General features: G+C 37.9%; 2 protein-coding genes across 4 annotated transcripts in view; one reads left to right on the top strand and one right to left on the bottom strand.

Annotated features, from left to right (window-relative positions):
* LOC128642344 (hydroxyacylglutathione hydrolase, mitochondrial) overlaps positions 1 to 12042 on the top strand; it is a 111547-nt gene that overhangs the window by 68245 nt on the left and 31260 nt on the right. For both annotated transcript variants that reach the window (XM_053695082.1, XM_053695081.1), the window contains 2 exons: positions 3828 to 3953; positions 6995 to 7150. In XM_053695082.1, coding sequence (XP_053551057.1) covers positions 3828 to 3953; positions 6995 to 7150 — 282 coding nt within the window. The remainder of the gene's footprint in view (positions 1 to 3827; positions 3954 to 6994; positions 7151 to 12042) is intronic.
* Positions 1 to 12042, bottom strand: part of ERCC1 (ERCC excision repair 1, endonuclease non-catalytic subunit) — a 39672-nt gene that overhangs the window by 7470 nt on the left and 20160 nt on the right. Inside the window, exon 10 of one of the 2 annotated variants that reach the window (XM_053695088.1) lies at positions 11565 to 11954. The exons of the other annotated variant lie outside the window; for it this stretch is intronic. Within the exon in view, the coding sequence (XP_053551063.1) occupies positions 11901 to 11954 (54 nt within the window). The 3' untranslated portion in view covers positions 11565 to 11900. Of the gene's footprint in view, positions 1 to 11564; positions 11955 to 12042 lie in introns of those variants that run through there. 2 annotated transcript variants of the gene reach the window in all.

The raw sequence follows: 12042 nt of genomic DNA, 5'->3' as shown, positions 1-12042 counted from the left end.
TAAGCAAGCAGAGTGGTCAGACAGGCAGGGTTCAATATCAGTATGGCAATCCAGCAATTCAGGGGTTAAGCAAGCAGAGTGATCAGACAGGCAGAGTTCAATAACAGAATAGCAATTCAGCATACAGTAACACAGCATCCAGGAGCACAGGAAGCAACTCCTATACTTGGGCAGTGTATGTAAACACTGCAGGTACTTACATAGGCGCCAATTCGCGCCAAGCAGCTCAAAGGATCCAGCTTCAAAGGAAGAGACATGCGGCGATGACGTCCTCGCCGCACGCTCACAGGAACCGCTGCATCCCTGGCAACAGCCAGAGCAGCAACCGCCGCGTCCCTGGCAACAGCCAGGGCAGCACAGGAAGCGGCGTGACAGGTCTTGTCTGGTTATTAGGGTGGGCTATTTGCTATAATCACTTTCCAGCTATACAGCTACAGGTTCCGGGGAGGAAGCAGGCCCTTTTGGCAGAGATACCCAGTTGGGGTATCCAGGGTCCGTCACAGAACCTTTTCTAAATCATTAGATAACTTTACAATAACCAAGTTATTGAAACCTTTTAAAATGAATACTCACCACTAGGGATGTGCGTTTGGCAGTTTCATTAACTGCCAAATGCAGAAGAAGGTGACCTCTTTTCTGAGCTGGTGTTCTGTCAAAATTTGCTACCTTGTTGAGATTTGCTACCTTAATGTGCGCATGCACACAATTACATAATCACATTCCACATATGTTTTAAAGGAATGTGTGGAGTGCGATTACGTAATTACAAGCATACCCACATAGTTAGGTTGCAAATTTTGATGGAGTAGCAAATTAGTAATTGCATTTCTTCTTAAAGCGGCCATGTACAAGTGCAGTTAAACATGGTGGTAGAAAATTTGGCTGGGTAATTTCTCATTCAATTACACAACAGTAATCTGTTGGAGAGGCGCTTTATTTCATTTTAAATAGATATGGACCTGTAACTAAGAAGTAGCGTGCACGCATGAGCAGTCAAAATGACCCAGTCAAAACATTTCTACCATCATGTTTATCTGCACATGCGCACATGTACATGGCCGCTTTAAAAAGAAATAGGAGCACTAATTTGCTTCTCCATCGAAATTTGCAACCTAACGATGTGCGCATGCTTATAATTATGTAATCGCATTCCACACATTCTTTTAAACCATATGTGGAGTGCGATTACTTAATTGTGCACAAGGGCACGTCGAGGTAGCAAATTTTGACAGAACACCGTATTTATTCTTGTGAAATTACAACATACTAAGATACGTGCAAATCCAGATCTTAGCGTGTTGCATTTTCACAAGAATAAATCCCCGCTCCAAAAAGAGTCGAACGCTGCGAGTGGCTGCATTCAGCAGCTAACAAAACTGCCGAATACACTTCCCTTCTCACCACTAAAACACCCTCAATACTTTTTATTAGGACAGTTCAACACCGTTGTTCCAATAGTCAGAATATATTTTGGTACATATAACAAATCAAGTGTAGAGCATGCAGTATGGAACACTAAAAACGCTTGTGTGCACTCTGTACCACTTGCATTTTCGGAGTCAAATCAAAAAGTGAATGGTTAATATTTCTTGTGTGAGCGGTAAGTACACTCAGGAACAGCAATGCGCTACTGGGAGCTAGCTACTGATTGCTGGCTGCACATATATACATCCTGTTATTGGCTCACCTGATCTGTTCAAGTAGCTCACAGTAATTCATTGCTACACCTTTAACAAAGCATACCAAGAGAATGAAGCACATTTGAAAATAGAAGTAAATTAGAAAGTTGTTTTAAATGGTTTGCTCTATCTAAGTCATGAAAGAAAATGTTTTGGTTTAATGCCCCTTTAAAGGGACACTTAAAGGGACACTGAACCCAATTTTTTTCTTTTGCAATTCAGATAGAGTGTGCAATTTCTTGCTATCTTTATTTGAAAAAGAAGGCATCTAAGCTTTTTTTGGGTTCAGAACTCCCTACAGCACTTTTTTTTATTGGTGGATGAATTTATCCACCAATCAGCAAGGACAACCCAGGTTGTTCACCAAGAATGGGCCGGCATCTAAACTTACATTCTTGCATTTCAAATAAAGATACCAAGAGAATGAAGAAAATTTGATAATAGGAGTAAATTAGAAAGTTGCTTAAAATTTCATGCTCAATCTGAATCACGAAAGAAAATTTTTGGGTACAGTGTCCCTTTAAGTCAAAATAAACTTTTATGATTCAGATAGAGCAGCAGTTTAAGATCCTACTAAGCATGTGCATAAGCTCACAGGGTATATGTAAACTAGTCTGTGATTGGCTGATGTCTAGGGTTGCCACCCCAGCCATGTATTCCTGGACACGTATGAGTTGCACATGCTGCAGGGTGTGCAGGGAGGAACATGTATTTTTGTTTCTGGACAGCACTATTCATATTCCTCCCTGCACACCCTGCAGCATGTGTAACTTATAAGTGTTCTGTATTTTAAGGGACGGGTGGCAACCCTAGTCAGTGATGTCTGTCACATGATACAGGGGGCCAGAAAAGGGGAGAAAAATTTGAACATAAGAGTAGGGGTTAAATCATTGTCTTTTTATCATGCACTTGTTAATTATGTAATTCTATTTCATTGAGTGATTCTTTAAGGCTCGTGTAATAGCTATTTAAGGATACATTAAACTCATACCCTGTTACCCTTCTAAATGTTAAAGGGACAGTCAAGTCCAAACAAAACTTTCATGATTTAAATAGGGCATGTAATTTTAAACAACTTTCCAATTTACTTTTATCACCAATTTTGCTTGGTTCTCTTAGTATTCTTAGTTGAAATCTAATTCTAGGAGGTTCATATGCTAATTTCTTAGACCTTGAAGCCTGCCTCTAATCTGAATGCATTGTTAACACTAGAGGGCATTAGTTCATGTGTTTCATATAGATAACATTGAGCTCATGCACGTGAAGTTACCCTGGAGTGAGCACTGATTGGCTAAAAAGAAAGTCTGTCAAAAGAACTGAAATAAGGGGGCAGTCAGCGGAAGCTTAGATACAAGGTAATTACAGAGGTAAAAAGTGTATTTCTATAACAGTGTTGGTTATGCAAAACTGGAGAATGGGTAATAAAGGGATTATCTTTCTTTTTAAACAACACAAATTCTGGTGTTGACTGTCCCTTTAAATAAATTAAATTTAAAAGAAAAATGAGCCAGAGAGGCTGGTGCCTAACACTGCAAAATTCCACAGGTTAAATTAGCTTACGAACTCATTAAAATCTGTCCCTAATTGCCTACAGCAAAGAGGCAATTTATAAAGTTGCAAAAGCTTGTAAATTGGCCTAAAAAAATGATATTGAGAATTTTAAAACATTTTTTATGACAATCACTTACAATGCAGTCATTTCATGATTCAGATAGATCATATCAACTTTCCAAATTTGCTTCTATTATATAATTTGTTTCGCCCTCTTGGTATCCTTTGTTGAAAAGCATACCTAGGTAGGCTCAGGAGCTAAGAGCTAGCTGCTGATTGGTGGCTGCACTTATTTGGTTCTTGTCATTAGCTTTCTCAGCTTTTATTCAGCTAGCTCCCAGAAGTGCATTGCTGCTCCTTCATTAAAGGATATCACAAAAATAAAACAAAATTGATAATAGAAAAAAACTAGAAAGTTGTATAAAATTGTATGTTCTATCCGAATCATATTTGGATTTTGCACCCCTTTAATAGTTGATATAAGCTATGCATAGATTTTTTAAAAAAATGACTTTTTATTGCAAACCTTTGTAGCATATTTACATACACTATTGTTTTTATTTTTGTAACTGAATGTTATCTGCATTTATCCTTTAGGTACTGTTGTAAGAAATCACTGCACAAGACACACCAGTACTGGGTGTATAAAGTGTATTTCACCAACCTATATGGACCATCCTAATGGTTACACTAAATGCTTAAGATGTAAAATCTGTGATCGTGGTAAGAAAACACAACTGTTGTTTTAAATACAGAATTAGATATAATCCAGACCCCACCATGTCTATAATTATCATTTATTTGTAAATTCTGTAAGTTCTGGGCACACAATGACACTGATTCATGATAAAAATATGCAAAACAGACTAAACAATACATATTAATACAATGAGAGGTGGTCTCTACTCCAAAGAGCTTACAATTTATTAACCATTTTGAAGCCCTCTGTGGGTTCTACATATTTAAATTGATGGTAAACGTTCTCCTTTTTTAGAAACAGATCTGGAATTTTTGTGATATTTTAGATAGGTATTGGGATTATGTGAGACTGTGGCTCCTATGGAGGTGCCGGGCTGTCTGGAGGGGCGGGAATGGCGGGAAAATTGTGGGATTGTCCTTTGTGTTATCAAGATGAGCTGTGTGTATAAAAGGAGTGTATGTTTCACAATAAAGTCAGTTCTTGTTGAACCTGAATGCTAGTCTGTCTAGTTATTTGGGTTGTCTCCAGCTAAAATCACTTTCCTGGGCTACATAGCAGCCTGTTCCAGGCAGAGCTACCCAGTCTGGGTAGCTGGAGTCTGCCACAGGGTGGGACCCTGGGTACTGATACTGTCGGGCATCAGGGGTGGCTACAGGCTGTGGTCACTTGCCAGCTACATAGCTGCAGTCGGCAGGAAGGAAGCAGGACCCGTTTGGCGGAGCTACCCAGTTGGGGTAGCCGGGGTATCCGTCACACAGATCTGGAATTTTTGTGATATTTTAGATTTGAACAGTAAATTTTTCTGTGAGCTAAAGGTTTAAATTGTTCTCCAATCAGTGCTCTGCTACAACAAAAGCCAGAGCACCGATTGGACAACAATTCAAAACTTTTGCTCACAGAAAAATGTAGTTTTAAAGAGTGGGCGGCGGAGCGTGGGGAATTGGGGATTCCAACTTGAATAAACTAGTCAACTACAACTTGTGTAATCGTTTTAACAGCTAGAGCGTCAGAGTACCATGTGGCATATATAGCCCAATCAGGTGAATCTTTATCCATATGGATAAAATGGCCGCCCAAAATGTTGTTTTTCCCCCTACTTTTAAAACCCTATGTGACAATAAATGTTATTTTAATATAATTTAGTCATCTCAGTAGGGTTTGTGTAGTTACCTTCTGTGTGCTGTGTATTTCATGTGATTTCTGGATCCAGATCCTGCTGCTTTTAGAGTTGTCTTTATCAACCAATGAACATCTTCTGCCTAAGGTCAGACATATCTTTTTGGAGATTAAAGGGACACTGTACCCAAAAATTTAATTTCGGGATTCAGATTGAGCATGACATTTCAATCAAATTTCGAATTTACTCCTATTATCAAATTATCTTCATTCTCTTGGTATTTTTATTTGAAATGTAAGAATGTAAGTTTAGATGCCGGCCCATTTTTGGTGAACAACCTGGGTTGTCCTTGCTGATTGGTGGATACATTCATCCACCAATAAAAAAGTGCTGTCCAGAGTACTGAAACCAAAACAAAGCTTAGATGCCTTCTTTTTTTAAAAATGATAGCAAGAGAACGAAGAAAAATTGATAATAGGAGTAAATTAGAAAGTTGATTAAAATTGCATGCTCTTTCTGAATTACAAATGAACAAATTTGGTGTCCCTTTAAGGATAGATAGTAAAGTCAAAATTAAACGTTGATGGTTGAGATACAGCATGCAATTGTAATGTTTGTAGCAATGTTATACATTGTTGCAAACACTGATGTAAACATTTCATGGGAATAAGGAAATCGTCAATGTGATCAAGTGACTTCAACACCGGGATGGGATCATGGGGGACTGCCTACGATGCTAGGCACGTCCCCCAGTCAGGGGAAAAAAAAAATAATTTGTCAGAAAACAAATCTACCACTTATTCAGGATAAGTGTTACTGCATTGTCTTTTTATTATGCACTTGTTAAAGGGATATGAAACCCAAAAAAATGATATTGTGATTCAGACAGAGCATACATTTTTTTTTCCTCCCAATTTACTTCTATTAAAAATGTTTCCTTCATTCCCATGATATTCTGTGTTGAAGAGATACCTAGGTAGCATCTGTAGCACCACATGGCAGGAAATAGTGCTGCCATCTAGTGGTCTTGCAAACGGATAACATTCTTGCAAAACTGTTGCCAACTAGTGCTCCAGACACGTGCATGCTCCTGAGCTTACATCCCTGCTTTTTAACAAACGTTACCAAGAGAATGAAGAAAAATTGATAATAGAAATAAATTAGAAAGTTGTTTAAAATTGCATTCTCTATCTGAATCATGAAAGAAAAATGTGTAATTATACAATTTTACAGTATGTAAAGGGATAGTCAACACCAGAATTGTTTTTGTTTTAAAAGATAGATAATCCCTTAATTATCAATTCCCCAGTTTTGCATAACCAACACAGTTATAATAATACACGTTTTACCTCTGTAATTACCTTGTATCTAAGCCTCTGCAGACTGCCCCCTTATTTCAGTTCTTTTGACAGACTTGCAGTTTAGCCAATCAGAGCTGTTTCCATGGTAAATTCACGTGCATGAGCTCAATGTTATCTATATGAAACATGTGAACTAATGCCCTCTAGTGGTGAAAAACTATCAAAATGCATTAATATTAGAGGTGGCCTTCAAGGTCTAAGAAATTAGCATATGAACCGCCTAGGCTTAGCTTTCAACTAAGAATACCAAGAGAACAAAGCAAAATTGGTGATAAAAGTAAATTGGAAAGTTGTTTAAAATGACATGCCCTATTTGAAACATGAAAGTTTTTTTGGACTTGACTGTCCCTTTAATGAAAGGACACCAAAAAAATGGAAGCAAATTTTATAATAGAAATAAATTGGTAAATTGATTAAAGCTGCATGCTATATCTAAATCATGAAAATGTAATTTTGATTTTACTGTCCCTTTAAGGTCTCTTAAGAAAAAAACAAATATCACTAACCTTTTCTTAACCGACTCCTCAACAATTTCTAGTTTTGAGTGCACTCATATTTTCCAATTGTGCCTTGCCATTTTTTTTAGGAGCTGGACTGGTAACCAAGAAGCCGTGCACCTCTATTTCCAACACTGTATGTGAGTGCCAAAAAGGATTTTTCTGTCCAGAAGGCGATGGTAAAGAATGTGATTTATGTCAAAAACATCAAGAAGATAAACCGCAAGAACAGATACAAACGTTAGGTAAGAAGATAGTTGGTGTAAGTTTTAAAAAAAGGTAAATTTATTAAAAGAATTGTATTTTTGTTTAGAAACAAAATAAAGATTATCTTTAAAGGATTCCAAAACTCTAATATTGTAGGCACAACCTTATCATCCTTTTCCAATCACAAACGTTTATATTGGCAAAATTACAGACTCTTACAGCAAAACGATAGTTCATATTACTATAAAATTATATGTTATATTTTCATGGTGATGTCATTTAATCCAACCCTCTTTTATGGGCCGTTCCATAGCAAACTCCATCGCCAATTGTAATGCGATCTATTGCATATCATTAAATGTTAATTTCGTCACTCAACGCATGCGCATTACGACCTGCTGTCTTGCGCATGCGCATATGTTGCCACACTTAGCCTTAGAATGTGTTGGAATAATGCTTGATGCTGTGACGTATGCAATGACGAGTCAGGAATATCGCGCATGCGCAAAGCAACATCTGTCCTCCATCTTAATAACCTAGGTTATTGGTCACGATTGGAGAATGATAAAGACTAGCCAGCAGTGGGTTCGGAAAACAATTTAATTTCAAAGTAAGATATATAACAAATGCGAGAAATTGTAAACGCAAAGCCAATTACAAATATTGTTAAAATATATTCATCTTGCAATTGGAGATTAGTTTTTATCACGGTTTAGTGTCCCTTTAAGTTATCCAATAGATATATATATTTTGAGAAAATTACGGTTTTGCTTGAAATGTTTTAGATATAAATGCTGCTGTTTCATATGCATGATAGACTATATCTGAGTACAATGTCACTTTAACCCATTAGATAATTTGCACTGACCCTGTCTAATCCATAAACACTTTTCACACCAGTTTGTGGCTGATTTTTAGGGCCTTATTCAAAAAGATATACTGCTAATTTTCAAGCATGTTTGTTTTAATCCTTGTTATATTTTCACAAGTGGCGTATTTAGGTTTTGTGCTGCCCTAAGCACTCAGAATTCTGCTGCCCCACCCCCCCAGTTTTTGGCCATAATATTTTTTGCTCAGGGAGTAACATGTTTTTTATTTTCATGGAATCTAAAGTAAATGTTCACCAGGGCTTGCAAGACACTCTAATACACACATAATCAAACACATAGACACACACACACACATAGTCACAGACACATACACACACAGGGGCCAAATTATCAAGCTCTAAAGACCACTGTTCCATAACTTGTCCGTCTGCTCTAAGCCGGCGGACGGAAATCAACCCGGTCTAATACGATCGGGTTGATTGACACTCCCTGCTAGCGGCAGATTGGCCGCAAATCTGCAGGGGGCGGTATTGCACAAGCAGTTCTGGTGAACTGCTTGTGCAATGATAAATGCAGAGAGCTTATGCTGTCGGCATTTATCAATGTGCAGCGGACATGATACGCTACATCGTATCATGTCCGCTCGCACTTTGATAAATATGCCCCACAGCGTTATGCACATACACACTGTAACGCACACCCACCCACACATATCTATCTATTGCTGCAATATAAATATATATATATATACACAGGGCCGCCACTAGAAATTTTGGGGCCCCTTACTTAACCATTGATCAGCCCCCCCCCCTTGACATGTGCAATTTTTTACTAAAGTGACTATAACGTAAATGCACTTTATTCTTAAGTGTAGTCAAACTTGGAAATGTTGTAAAGGTAGTAACACAGAAACACACACACACACTCACACATAAGGATTCACATATAGACACTCTAGCAGACACGCAAAGAAACACACAAACACACTCAGACACAGAGACCCACACAGACGCTCAGCACTTGTTTACATTGACCTGACAAGTAATGAGGTAGACTACAGTTTTGTCACAAAAGGAGATTTACAAGGCAAAATATGGAGTTCTGATTATCTTTTTGTCAAGGAAGATGCCAACTAAATGATGATAACAGCATGCAGTGGCTGAAAGGAAGGGCCCTGAACTGCCTAAACAATAATTTAAAGGTTAAATGGTGGATTGGTGACTTCCGGAAAGGTCTCATTAGTCTCAAAGTCTGTAGAAAGACGTGAATAATCAGTAGTAAGGTCAAAATGTGCTAAAAAGGAACAGACAATGGACACACACAAACAAACTCAAACTTGCACATACACCCAAGGAAACACCGACAGAGACAGTCTCAGAAAACACACACACACAAACACACACACAGAGACACCCACAGAAAACACACAAAGACATACACACACAGACACCCACATAAAACACACAAAGACATACACACACACACTCTCACAGAGACACCCACAGAAAACACAGACATAGATACATACACACCCACCCTCACAGAGACATCCACAGAAAACACACAAAGACATACACACCCACCCTCACAGAGGCATCCAGAGAAAATACACAAAGACATACGCACACACCCTCACAGACATCCACAGAAAATGCACAAAGACATACACACCCACCTTCACAGAGACATCCACAGAAAATGCACAGTCATACACACTCACAGAGACATCCACAGAAAATGCACAAAGACAGACACACACACCCTCACAGAGAGACCCACAGAAAAAAAATACATACACAATCATAGAGACACCAACAAAAGCACAAAGACATAAACACAGACACTCACAGAAATTAGTCCTGCGGGAGGAGATGTGAATCCCACGGCAATCAGCGTCAGTGTCTCAATGTTTGCACGGGACCTTTGATCCTTTGTAGTATCCATAGAAGTGTTGTGCCCTGACGTCAGCGGAGCTACCTTTGCCGAAAAGCCAGGAGTTTTGAATTGAACTGAACTCTCTGATGGTCCTGTGCAAACATTGAGACACTGACGCTGATTGCCGTGGGATTCACATCTCCTCCCGCAGGACTAATTTCCATTTGCGGGCTTGCTATTTTTTTTTACTTCTAGTAAGTGTTCATTTACTAGTGTGCTGTGATCACTTGTTAATAAATACTACCTTGAATCGAGGATTGCGCTGTCTCCCTTTCTATTTCTACTTTTTTGGCTTGTTTTGCCAAGAATATAATTTTTATCTTGCTTTTTTTATGGAGATTTTCATGCATCTTTCCTTAGTCCACAATTTATCAAACCCATTTGCTTCCTTGTTTATTACAAAAAAAGAGAGCTATCATGATCAGACCAGTATTGTGTGTGCAGGAATTTAAAGGGACAGTCTAGTCAAAATTAAACTTTCATGATTCAGATAGGGCATGCAATTTTAAACAACTTTCCATTTTACTTCTATTATCTAATTTGCTCAATTCTTTAGATATCCTTTGTTGAAGAAATAGCAATGCACATGTGTGAGCCAATCACACAAGGCCTCTAGGTGCAGCAACCAATCAGCAGCTACTGAGCATATCTAGATATGCTTTTCAGCAAGTGATATAAAGAGAATGAAGCAAATTAGATAATAGAAGTAAATTAGAAAGTTGTTTAAAATGATATGCTCTTTCTAAATCACGAAAGAAAAAAATTGGCTTTCATGTCCCTTTAAAGTCTGCAGACAAATCAATAAAGCCAAGTCGAGCTCATTAGGATACGTCTCCACAAACTCTGGTTATGGTGCACGTCACTCTTTTCCGACATGACCTATTTTTTTTTACAGAATCTTTAGTAAGAGCCCATTCCCTCCGTGCTTCTCCAACAGAAAATAGTGACATTTATGAAAACTATTTTTTTTTTTTGCTTTATTGAATCAAGAAAACGTGAGAGTGTAGCCTGGTTCTGTTCTTCTTGCAATATGGTAAAAAAAAGAAAATGCAGTATGTATTGTTTTGCACAGCCTTTTGAGTATTATTAATTATATTTCAAGTAAAAAAACAAACAAAAAAACTACTCATTTCACTGACACCTAATAGTAGTCTGACTGTATGCAACCCATATGCACACACCCTTTCTGCTACATTACTTGTATATAACATCACTTCCACTACTGACCCAAAATAATCATTTGTTAATTTACGTAAGGGTTTTAACACATACGGTAAAGTCACAATCAGACAATGTCACCATTGCAGCTTCCGATGATTGGTTTACTGCCCGTGCTGCTGCTTCAAGTTGCAATGCTTGTGGGTTCTGAACAGGACTTTACCAATGTGCTTAACCCATTTGTGGGAGGTAAACACATAGTTATATAGGGTCAGCAATGGATTAGATTTTCTATAAATTCTTATCTAAATTAAAATGCGTGCAGCTTGTACGTAAAAAAGTTTTCTTATGAGCCATCTCAATGTATATTTTATCTCACACGCTAGTACTGGTGTATGAAATTATTAAAATTCAGTAAATCATTTCCATTAGCATCTATACCATTACACAAGCATTTTATTAGCCGCAGATCAGAATAAGTGTGCGCCCATTACGTCAGTCTAGTTTATATGGGATTTTTCACAAGGGCTGGATAAATAATTTTATTTATTATGTAGTATCATAAAAAAGAAACAATACAAAGAGAAATAGTACAAAAAACTCTAGTTACAAGTATATACAAGTGGGACGTGTGCAAGGATCAGTGGATAATGGGCAGTATTTACCATGTCCAAAAACAGAATGAATTCTGTACAATCTGACACCTTGTTTATGCCGTCTGTTCAAGGCTGGAATTCGCCAACTGACTCAGTAAGGTACAACGTTCAGTTTTCAAATGAATTTATCTTGGGCCAGTTTGCAAGCTGATTGGACAGAGTATTTGATGACGTTTCTATGATTGGTAGATTCATTTTCCAGTTGACGTCTACTTGCTGGATTTTAGAAACGGTTCATGGAGAGTATCGAATAATCTCTTAGCCTGAGAAATACACATTAGAGTAGGATACAGTTAAGAAAAGACTGAGAAAGCTGCGCATGAGATTGATGAAGAGAATGATTTGCTTAAA

The sequence above is a fragment of the Bombina bombina genome, chromosome 11 (assembly GCF_027579735.1).
Source record: "Bombina bombina isolate aBomBom1 chromosome 11, aBomBom1.pri, whole genome shotgun sequence".
NCBI classification, from domain to species: Eukaryota; Metazoa; Chordata; class Amphibia; order Anura; family Bombinatoridae; genus Bombina; species Bombina bombina.
This window is presented reverse-complemented; position numbering and strand designations above follow the sequence as displayed.